This window comes from Labrus mixtus, chromosome 11 (assembly GCF_963584025.1).
Source record: "Labrus mixtus chromosome 11, fLabMix1.1, whole genome shotgun sequence".
NCBI classification, from domain to species: Eukaryota; Metazoa; Chordata; class Actinopteri; order Labriformes; family Labridae; genus Labrus; species Labrus mixtus.
Genome location: NC_083622.1, coordinates 23,883,219 through 23,901,737, shown reverse-complemented (window position 1 = coordinate 23,901,737; position 18,519 = coordinate 23,883,219). Strand labels below are relative to the sequence as shown.

At 40.4% G+C, this 18,519-nt stretch overlaps 1 protein-coding gene across 1 annotated transcript; it reads left to right on the top strand.

The window, feature by feature from the left end:
- The first annotated feature begins 10,433 nt into the window (after positions 1-10,433).
- irx2a (iroquois homeobox 2a) lies at positions 10,434-16,271 on the top strand. Its single transcript, XM_061050994.1, has 3 exons — positions 10,434-10,970; positions 12,222-12,627; positions 13,400-16,271. The coding sequence occupies exons 1-3, from the start codon at positions 10,731-10,733 to the stop codon at positions 14,314-14,316; spliced, it is 1,563 nt and encodes a 520-aa protein (XP_060906977.1). The 5' UTR covers positions 10,434-10,730; the 3' UTR covers positions 14,317-16,271.
- Positions 16,272-18,519: the final 2,248 nt, after the last annotated feature.

Here is an 18,519-nt window from a genome sequence, read left to right as displayed (position 1 = left end):
TTTGGGCTTTAATTTCATAGTTTCATCCACACTGAATCTTAGTCAATAAATCATGATGCTCCAAGCAAAACAGGAATGGAAAAATGACATTCCAAATCTATATTTAGTTTTCTGTGAAACCACTTAAACACGTCACGCTATTTCTAAACCTATAGTCAAATTATTAGTCCATTATCTGCTTTGAGAGCAGCAGTGTGCACTGAATGCTACAGGCCAATGAAAGGTTAGAAATAAATCCATTGCTATGTGGAGAAGGTGCAATAATTATTTGAGCACCAGCAGTTCTTGATCTCCTGTTTCCTTCCATCTTTTCTGAGTACTCTGTTATCGGCACTATTCCATCAAAAAGCGCGCTGATAACAGACTGGAGAAGTCAATTGACCTTGAGTGTAGGACAGTCCACACTTGTAGAAAAAAGAGGGGGAAGGAAACCATCTTTCCTATTGTGAAAGCCAACCTGTTCTTAGAATTATTGAAGGTAAATAATCAATTTTAATTTTTGACGATGATTTAAGATCATGTTTTGGTTACTTTGTTGTGGAATGGGACTTTTGTGTTAAACTGACGACTTCCTTTACAGCAGGACTCGTGTCATTATAGTTACAATTGTAAGCTTTAGAAGGGAAGACATTTTTTGAGTTAGCTTTGAGTTGCCAGAGCAGACTATTCAAATATTCATGTCTACAGAGTTATTATTTACATCATTAAATTATTCCTGCCGCACATTTGGAACTGTAACAGTAAAATGCAGAATTTAGCTTTGTGGAGTTTCCTTATTCCTTATTGGTTTGATCAGTGACATGTGATTAGTAATGAGGACGTGAGAAAGTGTTGTTGTGAAGCTGATGACATATGGAGAACTTAAAGAAGTTATCTATCTCCATCCTGCTGTTTCTTATTACAAGAGTGATTGACTGAGCATGCATCAAACCCTCACATTAAAACAATAATAAACGTACTAGGATGATAATGAAAAGCTTATGGTCATGTGAAAAGAGAGAAAAATTAGACTGCCAGTTGAAAAAGGGGAAATTAACAAATTCAATGTGGTTTTGGATGACTTTTGGAAACAACTGTTGATTTTGTGATGAAAGGAGAGTCTCATGTTGTCATATAATACTGAAGTTGTTTTTGTCATTATTAGGTTTTTTCTCATCATTGTAGATGAGCTTAGCAATGTTATTAAAAAAACATACAGCATGCAGACATACAGGAAGTCTTCTCAGAGAGAAAAAATATGTTTTCTTTATTTTGTTTGTTGATTTTATTGGTTTTTGTGAGTTGAACTTGGCCAGAATGTAATCTCACAACTCCTTCCCTTATATCTACCAAAGCTAAAATAGGACAAAATCCTGCTTGTGTGGTTTGGCATCCTTCTTAACACATGGTGAAATCCCTCTTAAGTTGTCAAAAACATGTCGGCAAAATACTCAAATTAAACAAGAGATTTTATTTTAAATCATTCACGAGCTCATGACAACCTGTTAAAGCAGCGTCAGAAGTGAATGTCTGCTTTCTAAGCAAACGGTGGGAGTTGACCCTGACAGAAGCTGGCGGCTGTCAATGCAGTGGAGAAGTGCCAAATGCAGAAATCACAAACCTTTAGCCTGCCACATACAATAATGATTCTCCTCTGACAAAAAAAAAATGCTGACCGCTAAATTATTCATATTCCAGCTATGAATAAATAAAATAAACAGGCCCCACTCTCAGTCTACAAATCTAGGAAGTATTTGCCCATTTAATCATCAAATTTTAACAGAAGCTGCAACACATTGCATAAGCACTCAGGACTCCCGGGACAGTTAGAAAGTTGACCAACTGCCAATAAGTTGTGCCTAATTTTCAAGAGCCGTTCGCCTCCTATCTGATTCTTTTGCAGCATATCAAGGCCCAAGGTACAAAGCCTGTCTCTCTCCCTGGCTCCCTGGATAATTAATGTGGCTTTGTTGTGTGCAGCACATGAACATTCATTTCTAATTAGCAACAGACAGCTTCTACAACTACTACACACATTATTTTAGAATATAGCTTCATGAGGTTTTTCCTTTTTTTAAATATACCTTGTAGGTGAGTCAATAGCTTGAGCGAGCTACTGCTAAATGAATATACCACCACACATGCCTTGCAGCACAGTTCCTAATGGCTCTCTTCTCGACATGTAAATGACCTCCTGTCCTGGATCTTTGATTGCAGATCAATGACTGTTTGCTTTATTCCAACATTCAGCGCCGGTGAACCACAACGCCACGGGGGCAAATGTTGAACAGAGAATTTACAGGTTTGCTATCGAGCACTTTGAAACAATAAAGCTGCTAGTGAGCTATTAAACAAACGAGAGAATAAAGTGGCTGCTGTGGCCCGAGATTAACACGATAGATACAACGTCGAAGGGTGTAATTATTCTTTACTGACACAAACGTTTAGGCCCCAGAGCGGAACAGTGTTTACCACAAATACCACCACGCTTGACCTAATCATGGGCTGAGATTTACCTGACTGCATTTGAAATGTGTTACAGCTGATTTGTCTGTCGGAGCTGGTGGTTTGTTACTATCAGCACACTGTCTATCTTGAATTAGCAATCACTGAAATAACTGACAGACAGTGGAACCTTGTGTTCACTCTTACTGCTTGAAACCAAATTCAAAATAAGAAAAATTTAACTTCTCGTCAAACAGTTACAAATAACTTTGTCGGCAAATTCATACACATACATTACTCAGACATCTTTGTTTTGGCAGAAAGCATGTACAAATTTCTATTTAAGGGCAAGTAAGGACAGTACAAACAATTAGAACAAACAATACTAAACTTATTCAAAAGTAACAAGTAAGCATTCTAAATTAGATAGAAGATCACTCTTTATGAGTTTAACTCTGTCAAAAATCCTGTATGTGGGGGGGGGTTGAATGTGTGTGACAATGCTCGACAGGACTTGATTCTTATATTGATTTCTACAAGCATATTTTTGGACACCTCAGATGTTGCTTTGTTGTTTATCGTACAGGAGACATATGTGGTGTATTTCAGTTCAATAAACAAAGGTTGGAAGTTCAGCTTGAGTTGAAAAAATTATCACAGGAATCCCAAAGCACGCTTCCATCCATACTGCAGGATAGATGTGTATAATTGCATTGTGAGGGACTCCGCAAAGCATATACATCCAGCTACATCCAGACCAGCAGGGACAATAGAGGACAGACTTAGCCTATACTGCCAAATCCTGACTGTAGAAATATGGCAATCTCTATATTGTCCTGCCAATGCATTAAAGCCATGAACAGCATTCCAGGTCTGGGTTATGTGTGTGATTTGTCCATCTTGTGAATGTATTTGGTGTGAGTGGGCTTCTGTCCATGCTTGTACATCTGACCACTGATGAGCATGCATGTGAGGGAACATATGCACACACTGATGTGTGTGTCAGATCATGTGTGTGTGTGCAAAGGTGAGTGTGCATATGTGTTGGTGCCCATGTGTGTGTTTGTGCATGTGTGTACATGTGGGTGCACTACCTGGCATGTCACCTGATGTCCCCAGTAATCCAGCAGTGGGCCTGTTGTGGATTAGTAGCAGGCTCCAGGGGATGGGAATCCCATTCCCGTTTACAGCTCTCCCTGGCAAGAAGAGAAGCGAGGATGCCTTCTCTCTGCTGCCTTCACACCGGTTGGAGCCTGAAGGTGCGTATGTGTGTTTGTTGTTAGGATGATGTGTACAATATCTGTGGACATTGAATGGATGCTGTGCAGTGTATGATTTCCCCCATCCCCCAATATTATATGAGTATATAAACTGTCTTGCAATCTAATTAATTAACTGGGTTTCATTTTGTGTCACTAATGACTGGAATAGTGACTTAAAATTACAAACTTGAACAGAAGTATTTATACGTGCAATTCAGCCATTCCAAGATTCTACGTAAATTATTTAAAGAAAGAGAGAAAAATTCTCAAAAAGACATTCATTTTAGCCCTCACAACAATTTATTTGCACGTTGCATAAAGGCTAATAAGTAAAAACGCACATGCCAACTCTTGCTTTCTTCATTCTTTATTATTCTTGCAGAAAACAAACTTTTGAATTGATGCAAAAAAATAATGATATTTACCTTAAAAAAAAACAACAAAAAGTCATGTTTAGGTCTTTACTAAAAGACACTCTTTGTGGGATCATGTTGTAGAGGTGTGGTGACATTTTTGTCTCACGCACACACTTGTACATTGTAACACACACCCACACACGGGTCATTGCGTGGCAACAACATGAAATTTCATCACGATAGAATTTGTTTTGAAGCCATTCGAACACCATCCAACACAAGAGCTGACCTCTTGACCCCTGAGATACAACCTTACCTACTCCCCAGTGACGATTTAAATGCCAGCTTTCTTCCACCCAGAGAGATAGAGAAAACATTTTCTCAATGTGTGTGTATGTGTGTGTGCATGCGTGCATGTGTGTGTGCGTGCATGTAGCTAAGACTCGCAACTCGATAGCACAACAAAAGAGCTGTGGTGGCAAGTCCCCACGCAGACATTATATGTCAGCATCCCCGTCATACTGTTAGCTTGTCCCAACTGTACAAAGCCATCCTCATTCAGGGCACCTAACCAAGGTCAGCCTGGATTAGCCGCTAGTAACCCTATCAGGTCCAGCACAATGATTACAAAGCCCAGTGACACTGGCTGTCAGCAGACTCTTTCTAGGCAACCCTATCTGTCCGACCCTTGGCTTCAGAGCCACCGGAGAGGGTGAGTCCATTTCAAATTGTTCCCCCTTTGTGTCTCCCTTTATTTCCCCTCTTTGATTTTCGGCGACTCGTTTGGTTCATCAATCAGCCAGTCGGGATGTGTGTGTGTTTGAAATCCATGCTGCACATAATTCCTATAATTTGTGGATTTTTTTCACCTTCCTCTTCCACATAAAGCCTGTTCTTTGTGCTTGTAACTTCTGAAGCCAACAGCCATCCCACCTGAATCCCCCGCCCTCAACCCCTCCACCATGGAGATGAATTAGCCCTGTAGCTTTATGCTATACACCACATGATTTGTTCTTGAATGTACATTTGTTAAAACGAATATCATCAACTTTGATCGCATTGCAATGCACCCTGGGAAAAGTATTCTGTTTAATAGTTTCCCATTTGTAGTTTGCAAGACAAGCGCTTGTGAGAGTGAGGAAAGAGAGATGTTTTTCAGCCATGAATTAGGAAGCAAGGACATTGTTCTCCTTGTCTTCCCATTTCAGACAGCATGTCAGAAAACAGCAGAAATAAAGACTTGTGTTTCACTACAAGAGCGGCTGTTGTTCCCCCTCTTCTTTTTTTTTTCCAAGAGGAATTACACTTCAAGCCCATCGCTTATACTGCTTCACTTTCCTCCCCGAGAACTGTTTTTCCCAACATCCATGTCAGTTAGCGGCATGTTAGACAAATCAAACCTAAAGAAAGAGCTGCCTTGTGATTTTGTTTTAAAGAGAGAAACTCTGATAAACAAGAGGAAGAACAACAGCAACAACAGCGCTAGCAGCATTACATATTCGAGGCAACATGGCAACCGATGTTCTCCACTCCAGCACATCAGAGGCGTCCCCGCTTCAGTCGCCCTAAAGGTACCCGTTTACAAAGTGATAGGGCTTAGGGTTTTTAACTCGGGGCGAGAAGCTGATTTGAAACCCCCTCTGCTGCCAAGCGCATGGACGGCTGCTGATTAGAGGAGGGTTGGCAGCAGTGGGCAGATGCCAGGCGGGGAGAGAGATGACGGCCTGTCGCCAGTCTGCCACCCAACCCCTCGTCCCCACTGTTGCCCCCTCCCCTACTGACCCCTCCCTCGTTGTCAGAAAAAAAAAGACCAAAGACATTTCCGTGGCAATCCCAATGGGGGGGTTGGGGGGTGGGGGGGGTAACTGGATGAATTGTAGTAGCGCTTTGAATTAAAACACATGAAAAGCAACTTTTTTTAATTTTCTTTGATAATCTTAGGAGCTTCGTGGAGTTGTTTTGATCATACAAGGCTGACAATAAGTCTGCCCAGCTCACTAAGTTACACAATAAACGATCACAATGGAGTTCTTCGGCTTCCCTCTGCACACCCACACACACACATGAGCACAAAAACACACGTGCAATCTACTTTGTGCAAGTGTTTGATACTAAACATTCCCTCAGAAGCCCACATAGGATCACACATTTTGAGCCTTGTGGTGTCTAAAAGTAAATAGTAATGTTTAAAGAAGGTGTTCTCAACTGATGCAAAATTGGGATCTGTCCAGCGGTACAACACCTCACTCAATGAAAACCCAAGAACGATCCTGGAGACAACAAATATGGCTTTTAGGGTGGAAAAACGTAATGCACCATTCTAATAAGTCACACTGATGTTACAGTGAACAATAGCCAGGCTCCAGCTTTAGTCATACAGCTTTATTCCAGACCATATTGATTAATTTCAGGTCGATATGACTACATAACTACTCAATTTCTGTGCTACACCACTGCCATGCATATTTAAGAGTGATAGACTGACACACACATGCATTCACACTTCCACCTGCCTCCAACAATGCCCCTAAATGCACCCACCTAGCTAACACATCAACCTCAATTCAATGACTTGAAAGTCGAGAGAGCGCAAAAGGTCCACAGCAGCTGCACTGCAGAGGTTCAAAAGTGTATGGAAAATCAGAAATCAATATTACTTTAGTCACATGTGTAATAAACAAAGGGCATGACATCAAAGCTTTATCCTTCTACTCTGGGCTATTTACCCAACCAAAAAGGGTTAGCTGATAGCAATCATCAGACAAAATAATACAAGCAGCTAAGCCAGGTCTACATTATTCAATGGCAAATTCTGTTGGGAGAGTATAAATGAAAAATCAATGGCTGTTTCCTTCATTCATGAAGGATGACATTTTTCATAAAACTAATGCATCTGGTGTGAAGTTTTCAGGGTGAGGATTGGATATCCATATCAGTTTATACTGTCAGCTTTCACACAAGAGTATTTATAACACTGAGACATTAAGTTACATGTACATCTTTTGATTGACTCTTTACATCAATACAACCTTATTAATGAGAAGAAATATTACATGATATAACACATAAACGTGCACGTTTGTTAGTTCAAGGTGTATTTGAAGAGAGGGCATGCAGTGTCTCTCAAAATACTATAAAAGTCAAATAATAAAAAAACTGGTTATTTTCCAAATATATAAAATCCTTACTTTTTATATATAGTTGTAGTCACTTAGCTATGTGTAAAAAAAAACATCCAATGCATTTTAAGAAACAAAGTATTCTTGAAGACAGCTCATTGTGAATAAAACCTAAGGAAAGGTGGTATGTGCAATTTGTCAAAATAACACAAAAAGTTTGGGTTTTTTCTGCAAATATATTTATAACATATTATCATTCATGTCAGTATCATTTTACAAAAATAAAAATATATATCTATACTACACAGATTTAAAAGAAATAACAGACAATTTAAGTCTGAGCTGGCTTTAAGGTCATGTGAGACAGGTATATGACTGCCCCTACATCTTTTTCCTTGTCTGCCTCTCTGTTGGTCTGACCTAATGCCCTTCTGTCTCACTTCATCTGCCTGTCTCTATACCCTTCTATACTGTCTTTATATGTCTGTCTGTCTCTCTCTCTGCCTTGTCTTTCTGCCTGTCTGCCCGCCAATCTCCTCGCTCCCATCTCCTATATCTCCATCAGGCCCAGACTAAAATATCTCATAGGAGCCCTGAAACTGAAACCTGGAATGTACTACTGTAGAGTGTAACACACACATGCACACACACACACACACACACACACACACACACACACACACACACACACACACACACACACACACACACAGGTGCACTTTCACAACTACAATATGCATATGCACAAACAATTACATTAACACAATTATATGCTTACCATATACATTTTTACAAACCCAACAAAAATAAGTTATTGACCAAACACTCACACACACACACACACACACACACACACACACACACACACACACACACACTCTCTCTCTCTCTCTCTCTCTCTAATAGTGAACTACAGTACAGTATGGGTAGCCTTTGGTCTGTGTCTAGAGGAGACAGTGCCCCCTGGTGTGGGCCAAACAGAACTCCCAGTCAGTCATATCTTGACCCAATCTATATTGAGTGGACTCATCTACTCTTCTGAGATTGATAAGTGCTGCCTGGGAGAAATCACCTACATCTTCTTAAATATACAGACCATGGATAGCAGACACTTGTAGTATTAAAGAAAACTTTTAATATGTGTTTCATATTTTCATAAACATCTAAGACTTCATTTTGAGTTGAAGACTTGTAAGGACAGCACACACGTGGTTTAATAACCAAACATATACACGAGTCATTGACACTTTTGGATGTTAATCTGTGTTATCAAAGTGTATTGTTGCACTCAACTGATATCGACTACACTGTCGAATTGCAGAATATGTTTACACCTCCAAATTCTAATACAAAGTGTAAACAGGTGTTTTTTCAAGTACTAAAATTAATATTTTTTCTCATACAATGCTGATAGATGTGTACATTAAGTTAAATTACTCTGAAGTCATGTGCTATGACAGATATGAATAAAGTATATGCCTAGGTATTTAGATATTTTTAAATAATAATGGAAATTAAATCAGATGTAAAGGTATTTAGTCTTAGAAAGCTTTGTACTTTTGTAAATCTTACAATAACATTTTGAAATATATTTTATTTCTACTGGTAATCATTTTAAACAAGGGACTTTTGATCTTTAAGGTGTCATGTTCTAGTCAGAATTATACTTTAGTAATCCCCGGAGGGAAATTCATGTCTCACAGTACGCCCTTTTATGAATGTAATTAAATCAAGGTTTGAATACAAGGCATCTTGAGATATAGTGTTTATAATAAAAACAGACATATATGCTCTTTGTACATTATAACACATGCATATTGTAAGGTCTTATAAATAAATTAGTCATCCCTGCTAACAGGCCAGCTGTACTGCACCTATTCAAATAGTACTGTTGCTGTTTACAACACTGGCAGACCACACTGCAGTGCAGGAACAAGCACCTGATGGATGAATACATTGATTCGGATGAATACTGATGAGGAGGACTGCTCGGCCACTTTTCTGCCCAACAGTTGCCACCTTGACTGCCCGTTCCAAAAAAACGCTGTCACAGTTTCAGGTTTCCGGCATGCTGTGCTGTATCGCTTGTCTCCAACAGAGGTCATAATGCCTGTAATCACAATAATAAAGGACAAGGCTGTGCCCTGGTTTGCAGGGAGACACGTCCAAAAGCGCGCACACAGATACACAACAGTGTATGGACACCCAAACAACAGGACATGTGCAGCAGCAAAAACTGTCAAAACTCACCGGTAATAATACCACTGCGCACACAAACTGCAAGACACATTCAAAAAGTGTTAGTTGTAGAGTGGAGATTGTCCCTCATAAAGCGATAATAACAAACCACCAACAGCTCTATTGTTGCTAATGAATATAATTGTTTTAATAAGGGGTGTGCGTGTATGAGATGTCAAAAGTGGTGGGATGTATGGAGACGGGTACAAAGCACAAATGTGCAGACTGTCTGAGAAGCGCGCACACTTATCACTGCTCGCATGCATTCATGGCTGTGTCCGCGTTTGATCGCCGGACTGACGGAACAACCAGCTGCCAGTGGAGATCTCTAGCCGTTTTATACTCTCTCTCTCTCTCTCTTTCTCTCTCTCTCTCTCTGTCTCTCTCTCTCTCCTCTCTTCCTTGCTCCCTCCCTCCCTCTCTCTCTCTCTCTCTTTTATGTCCACGTAACTTCTGATCAGACATGCAGTCAGACTCTTTGTGTCAACCTGACCTTAAAAAGTCTTAATAAGTAGCACAAAGCTATAAGACAAAAACAGATGAACTAATTACAAATCCATCGACCCAAAATTAACATAACTGTCCTGTTCTACAAATAATAATACTAATAATAATAATAATAGTCAATCATGTTGTTTATGTTATCGTTTGGTGTTTAAACCACACTTAAAATGACGTAATTTAGAATTAAACTCAAAATAACTTGTATTTTAAATTCTTGCCCATATCACCTGATGTGAGTTTCCCTGAAACAGGTGTTGAACTAAGGGGAAAAAAAGAAGCTGTGGACCGAATATTTTTCATGCGCAACAGTTACTTCATGATGTCTTTCAATAATCTGTCAGGTCAGGGAGATTTGATTTATAATTCTACACTTAAACAACTTTTGAAGAGAGCCTACTTGTTGTAGTGTGGAGTCTTGGTTTTGTTCCTCGGCTCCATTTCTGTTAGGCAGAAAGGGGGCGGGGATGGGATATTCAGATGAGCCGGAGTGACAGCTCCAGTTTCCCCCAATGCTCTGTGTCTGAAACTCCACTGGCTCCTTCCCTGCTAACTCCTCACTTCATAGCGCTGCGTACTAAAAACATCGGACGCTAGGGGATCAAGACGCATGCCACATTGCCTCTATGAGGGCACTTTAACTGATCTTTCGGGGTTTTTTCCCAGTAAGGGGGCTGTGGAGGGAGGACTTTTTTTATTCTCATTGTCTGATGACTGTTTGCACGGCTGATTATTGAGTTGATTGTTTATAATTTTGGCTCTTGTTGCCCGACGCGCTGCGCGTTTTTTTTCCTCCCTTTTTGGAATCGGCGACCATCGCGCGCTCACCAATGTCCTATCCTCAGGGTTACCTCTACCAGCCCCCGGGCTCTCTGGCGCTTTATTCGTGTCCTGCTTACGGGGCCTCGGCTCTCGCTGCCCCGCGGAATGAAGACTTGGCGAGGTCGTCCTCTGGCTCAGCCTTCAGCCCTTACCCCGGATCTGCTGCTTTCTCCGCCTCGGCCGGTGCGAGTTTCTCCAGTCCGCTGTCATACTCCACGGATCCGACTGCAGGATTCCCATCTTACATGGTAAAAGAAAAAATCTCAAAATCTTGCGTATTGTCCAGTATGATAGGGCTCTAACGTCAGTGATCATGTCGACTCCTTGGCGTTAGTTTGTGCGCAAAATGTTCAGCTGCATTTTGTCTGGCATTAAGCTTGATGAAATCGTTTCAAGTTAACGTTGTTTGTGTTATTATTCACTCGTCAGTAACTTCTAAAACGTTATTTTGGATTGCATGGTTAATATACAGTACATTCGGACTTGGTGGCCTACAGTACTCGCCGGGTTCTTAGTATAAAATCTTAAGACCATAGGCTTAAATGGGATTTTTAAATGTGAGCTGAAAATTGTAAAAGCTTGACCAGTCACTGCGCAGCTAATAATGTAAAACAGAACACCAGCTAAGACTTTTATTAAGCCTTCTAAGCTGTTAATTTATGTATCATACAAAATTAATATACCACAAACCATAACTCTTTCCTCTTCAGTATACCTCATTAAAAATGAAGGGGATGAAGTGTCTTTATGACTTTATTGTGAGCTGAATAAACCGAATTTTTACATGAAAAGCACGACTCGCTATTAAAGCGTTTTTGGAAAGGTGCATATCAAGTGATTTGCTAATGGGATTTGTAATGCTGCAAAGAGGAGATATGTTAACACATAGGGACTGCCACAACAAAACAAAAGAGGAGCAGCTGAAAGAAAATGAGATAGTTGATAATTGATTACAGAAAATTGAAATTTCCTTTTTATTATTTTACGGCCATATTACTGGCAGGCTTGTTATTAGTTAATCCGATAACGATCTCAACCATTAGTGAACCATTAGCCCATGTCTTTCTGCGGCCTGCTTTCACGCACGGTGTGTTAAGGCTTCTTAACGTGCCATTAAATAAACTTTTAAAACAACAGAATGAGCAGGGTTGACAAATGATGAAAGCATTAAATCTTATGATGAACCTATACTTAGTTCATTTTAAGAAATATACTTAATTTCGCTTGTGAATTTGAAATGTCATAGTAATGTTACATTTTGTTTCACACAACAACAAAAAAAGATCATGCCAGTGAGCGTACACAAACATCGGACAGGATTTTAATAACAACAAACTGTTAAATAAAACAGACTGTTTGACTGGTTTGTTAAAATGTTATTGTGCAACGTGTTCACATTGTATCGGTTTGTTTTGCAAATTAGCCACAAGCAGTAACATTAAGAAAACTCTCTCTATAAAACAACTACAGACGCATGACTTTTTACAACTTTCCCACAGAGCTCTCCATATGACGCGCACACGACGGGCATGGCCGGGGCATTGAGTTACCACCCGTATGGAAGCCCGGGGTACCCCTACCAACTCAACGACCCGGCTTACCGCAAAAACGCCACCAGGGACGCCACGGCCACCCTGAAAGCCTGGCTACAGGAGCACAGGAAGAACCCGTACCCGACCAAAGGCGAGAAGATCATGCTAGCCATTATCACAAAAATGACCTTGACCCAAGTCTCCACCTGGTTCGCCAACGCCAGGAGGAGGCTCAAGAAGGAGAACAAGATGACCTGGGCGCCCAGGAATAAGAGCGAGGACGAGGACGAGGAGGACGGGGACGGAGAGAGGAAGGAGGTGGAGCGCTCTGATAAGACGCTGGACAACAGTGAGGCTTCAGCGGAGGATGAAGGTACAATCTGGCGACCGAGCCAATGATCCATTTAACAATTCAGAGGGAGACGGAGGGGAGGGAGTGCATGCCCCTTTTTATTTACTGCTCAAGTTGTGTAGTGCCAGAATATTCTGCGTAGGCCTGAATAAAAATATCAAGGATATAAAAACATGTATTTCCAACAGAGAAAAAATCAGTTTGACTATATTTATTTTAAAATGTAATTGCAGTGTATTGTGTCAGTATCCATGTTGACTGATTTGTGAAAACGAGGATTTAAAGACAGGTCAATATTTGACCTGTTCAGGTAAATCATTCTTTCACATGATTAATTGCAGGTCAGTGGCAACGTGGACACAAAACATAACCCACAGGAGTAGAAATTATGCAATAGGGCTGATTAATTTTTTTAATTGTATTTATGAAGTTACACATTTAAATGCAAAAAATTCAACATTATGAAATGTCATTATTAACACATGGAAGGCTTTGAAATGCAGCTTTATATTTCAAATGATAATTAACTCAATAATTGTTCAAGCCTGGTAGGTGAGTTGAATACAAATGGACATGGATTGTTTTCTCTCTTTTTTTCTTTTAATTTAGCTTTTGCAGATTACGTTTTCTGTTAGGTTTAGATGCATCAAATATTCATTCATTTAATTTAAGAAATCATCTTTTTATTTCTGAATAGGCTACTAATGTCATTATTATTTTCTTATTTTTTTTCAATTGCAATTGTTTTTTTTGTTTTTTTTAAACTATGTTTTATATTCTTAATTCGTTTCAGGAATCAGTTTGCACGTTGACACCCTGACGGACCACTCGTGCTCTGCGGAGTCTGACGTCGAGAAGATCAGCTGTGGCGTGGGAGGGGAGCTGAGCTCTGACCAGGCCGGGGACAAGTGCGACGAGAGCGGCGACGAACACAACCACAACCCGCGCGTACAGCACTCGCCCAAATCCGTCACGTCGTCGCCCCTCACGGGAGTGGAAGCTCCGCTTCTCGGTCATCACAACCTCCTCAACCACCACCACCACCAGCACCACCACCACCTCCATCACCTCCACCATCTCCACAGAGAGCGGGAGGATCTGGGCCGGAGCCTCGTCAGCAGCACTAATATTACCACTAAACCGTCTTCCTGCCTTGACAGCAGAGCCTCTTCAGGGCCCCCTCAGAACACTACAGTCAAGCCCAAACTGTGGTCACTGGCAGAGATTGCTACCTCGGACCAAAAGCAGCAACATCAGCAACCGGGGCAGCCTGCAGGGCAACCAAATTGCCCCTCCTCCAGCAGTGGCCTCCTTACACCTTCCACGCCTTCCTCCAACTCCCCGGCTGCCAGCTCCCCCTCCCTCTACCCGGCCCCCTCCATCCTTGGAAGACCTATTTATTACACTTCTCCCTTTTATAGCAATTACACAAACTATGGCAACTTCAGCCCCCTGCAGGGCCAAGGGATCCTGCGCTACACTAATTCATCCGGAGTGAGTCTGGCTGCAGCCGCCGCAGCCGCTGCCGCCGCTGCTGCAGCAAACGAGGGTCTGAGCTCCTCTCAACAGGCCGGGGAGTCGAGCGCAAACCCCAAACACAGGCCAGATTCCCCCCTCGTTAAAAATAACCCGAACCAGATTGTTGTTGTCGAGCAGCAGCAACAACAACTTTTCAGACCCGCAAATTTAGAAGCAAAGAAAGGTACGTAATAACAAAAAAAATGCGCTAAACAGGATGATTTAAAGAACTCCTTTAATCTGGTTTTGGATCTGTAGGTTGTATTTTACTCAAGGGAAATCGCTCTATGGTGACAGTAAAATGAGTCCACTTGTTTCCAATGCAAATCAAGTGGTTTTAAGGTGACACTTTCATCTTTTCCAGCAGAAATATCATAAAATGATCCGGTTGTTTTTTGCCGTTTTTTCAAGAAATATAAAAGTTTTTTCAACGCGAATTTGCATTAAAAACAAGTTGCATTATCTGACACTATTAGCAAGTTTCCACTTGATTCAACTTTAACAGGATTCTAAGGACTGAAATGAGAATAAAACACCAGAAACTGACCCGTACAGCGCAAATGAAAGTGTATGGTCTATAAGTCGATTTCCAGCGCAGTGCATTATCAACCTATAATTGTTCTCCTTTAATTTTAACAATTTGCATATTTTGTTATTTTCTAAATCTCATTGGATCAGTAAGAATAAAGTGAAAGGGTTTTGATTTGCTAAAATCCCACATTAAAAATAACAGGAGTATATGAGAGAATCCAATGCAAACAAATGTGCAAAAGTACCTCACACTTTAAAATAAATCCATTCAAGATAGGGCCTAAATAAACCCAACCACGTGTACCTGCACACACACACACACACACACACACACACACACACACACACACACACACACAAAGCCCCGTGCGTGCACACAGACACAGTGACAGCCTGAGCAGAGAAATGTTGCCATAGCTTCGAGCAGGAATTATATTTGTAATATTTCCTCTGATGCGTGTTTGTTATCGTATGTGCACAGTGGGCCCCGAATCTTACCTTTTAGGTTTAGGATAATTAAAATCACACAGGGTCAGCCAAAAGCAAACACAACAGATAGTTTGCTCCGTGCATTCATCGTGCAACTTTTACATCTTCAAATGTCACTGAGGTTGTTATGCACACTCAAAGCTTTGCACTCGGGAGTGCATAGACGATTTCTTCTTTTTTTTTCTAAACCGGTAATTAGGCAGTGGGGATTTAATAAGCACTTGCAGTTCATGACTGCTTTTTTTTTTTTTTTTTGTAGAGCCCGCCTGTGGAAAACTTTATGTTTTCTAGGTTTGTGGAGAGAGTTGATCATTTGATCGTGTGGGATTTTTTATTTCCACGCTCTGCAGGTAGGTGTCACAATTGCTTTGAGTATAAAGCGAGTAAGGCCACCACCTTTTAGCCCCCATGTTAACCCCCATAACCTTTACTCCAAACTGGATCTAGTGCCACCATACACACGGAATAAAAGCTGCTACCGCTTCTTCAGCTGCACACAAGCTGAGACACATCAGATTATAATTATAACCGTATCATTTCAGTTGATTTTAATTGATTTGTTTTTGTTTTGATGCATTGTGGATAATCATTTCATAATTATGCTGGTTTGAAACAGATCTCCCATTATATGTGATTTACATGTAATTTCTCAGGTTCCTATAGTTTGCTTATTTGCCACGGTATATTATTTTAGTATAGCCTATTTACTTTTAGAAAACATGATTTGGCCTTTCTGTGAAACCGTTTTTTGTAAAAGGAAGTTGTCTTGGGGACGCACAGCGGACGGAAACTGAAGAGAACTCGAGGACTTCAAAGTGGAATAGCCTACATTTGATATTTATTTTTTTAAATGAAGGCGAAATGATGCCTATAATTTATGCAAGTTGTATTGCAAAAATGGAAAACTGACATCGTCTGTGTGTTTTGTAAATATATATATTATGGACGGTTTTTATTTGAGACGCATTTGGGGAAAAAAAAGCTACACAATCTTGTTATCAGGAGAACTTTTACTAATTTATATCTTTGAATGTAAATAAAATCAAACGCGCTGGTATCGATGTACTGGCGGGATATGATATTCATTATTCAAAGGAGAAAATATTAAACTGTTTTCCCAACTATCACATCATTCTTGGGGAGTCATTCTTTATTTATAGACCTTTATTTAACACTGGGGCGTTTTATTTTTATTCACCCTGCTCTCATTGCGCTTTTACTCTGACAGTCCCACACAGATGGGAAATGTTTGATGAATCTCACTTTTCATAAACATTATGAGTTTTCACAGATTGCACAATCCATTCTGTCTAAATGGACCATCATTTTCCTTTAACGCCTCATTCTGGTCAGGGGGATCTCACACGGTCACATATTCACGACCTTGATTGGGATAAACGACATACTTATTTCATTTTTTCTCCCCCTTTTTCTCTCCTCTCTCATCTCGCCCAGCCTGCCGCACATTTATTTTTCAGTGTGATTAATACAACCGTGGGACACATCGGGCATTATGGGCTCCCAGCGGGGCCCGTCCCTGGAGCTTTTTTAGCCTGGTTCAGGATGGGTCAGCCCTGCCTGCTTCATTACGGCACGGCATTGAGCAATCCATAAAAGTCTATCTAAGCATCTGCCAGCTCCAATGGGCTGTGTGATGGGCCCTAATCGGACAGGCTTTCCTCTGCTTTTCATCATGGCTGTGTTATTACTGCGGCTTCGGGACACAGATAATTAAACAGTTTGGGGTAAAAAAGCTTAGATAGAAGAAAATAAGACTCAATTGCAGAATAGGGTAATAGTATTATAGCCTAATAACAGGCTGATATGACAGGCTAATAACCATAATGCTAATTCTACTTTAAAAACAATAACATTAAAGCTTATGTGTACATTACCATAATGGTAGGCTATACCAACTACGATAATAATAATAATAATAATAATAATAATAATAATAATAATAATGCAACAAAATATTTTTGAAATAAACATAAAGCTCATTCTCATGATGGAATTTGCCATGCTAATGCCTTTAATTTACAATGAATAATAATAACTTTAGTAATTTAATAATAGTAGTAATAAAAGTAGTAGTAATAATAATAATAATAATAATAATAATAATAATAATAATAATAGTAATTCAAACTAGTCTTTCTATGTATTTTCAAACCTCTTTAAGTTACATTTTTATGCTTTTTATACTAGAGAATATTTTGTCACACCACACTTCTGGCCTCACAGGGTGTGAAATCCTCAAAGATCAAATATCTAATATTCCTGTCCTCCAAGAGCAAGCCTCCATCATCGCTCCCAGCCAGACTAAAAGCTAATCCTTCATTTTCCAGTTGAATTTGAGCTTGAGTGTTGTCCAAATCTCATGGGACTCCCTTTCACCTTGGTTTTCCTCCTCCTCCCTTCTCCTCCTCCCTTGACTCATCCATGGAAGTAATATTTGGCTGCCACCGGGGATGCAGTGGAGGGTAAACCCAACTTTACTCAGTTAACCCACCCTTTTGGCTGACAGGAGTCTTTTTCACGTCAATGCATTGGTGAATAGTGTCACAATGTCAGGAATGTGATGAAATCAAGATCTTTTAAGGATAAAAATGGATTTCTCTTTGAATCAGATGTTGTTCTCCTTTTGATTACCACTTCCTAATACTGATTTATTTTACCTTACATATTTCTTTCACAGGCAGTCATCCACACTGTAGCCCCTGGCTAGCTTCTTCCTCCTCAGCCCAAACGCTTTCATTCGGAGATGATTTATTGAAATGCATGCTTTATTCTCAGGTGGGCTCTCCCTGAGGACTCAGCACTGTTGTCAATAGCTCTAGAGGCCTTCACAAAGCACATAGGGGCCCTATCTCTCTCTCTCTCTCTCTCTCTCTCTCTGTCTCTCCCTTTCTCTAACCCACTGCTGCACCCTCCAAATGTCAACATTTGTTCTCAATAAAAAGAGTAATTGTTTCAGTTAAAAGAAAAAAAACAGCTCTGCAACCAGTCCCCTTTGAAAACATGAAAAGAAACTTCCTCCCCACCTCTTTGTTTGATTGAGAGCAATGTCAGGTGAAAATGGGAGCAAGGCATCCATCGCACATGACAAACCTCAAGCTGTGAAGCCTGTTATGAAACCATTGTGAATTTATGCCAGAATTAGTCACAATTGTACAGAGGTATTTCGGCTCCTTTTGAAGAGCTCTTTGCCTCGTGTTAGCTAAACTATTTGCAGAAGAAACAAAAAGAGGTGCCCTTCACTGCCTGGGTATTGATCCTCAAGGGCAAAACAGGTAATTTACTGTACAGCCAAGTGTACTGTGGACGTAGCCTAGCTAAGCCATGTGCTTTAAAGCGTGAGAATCATTTCAACTT

What these genes read in the sequence shown, in the direction of transcription:
- irx2a (XM_061050994.1), top strand. Translation starts at nt 10,731, where the DNA reads ATGTCCTATCCTCAGGGTTACCTCTACCAGCCCCCGGGCTCTCTGGCG. An exon ending in CAGGATTCCCATCTTACATG is followed by an intron (nt 10,971 to 12,221) that starts GTAAAAGAAAAA and finishes ACTTTCCCACAG; the next exon opens with AGCTCTCCATATGACGCGCA. An exon ending in GGCTTCAGCGGAGGATGAAG is followed by an intron (nt 12,628 to 13,399) that starts GTACAATCTGGC and finishes AATTCGTTTCAG; the next exon opens with GAATCAGTTTGCACGTTGAC.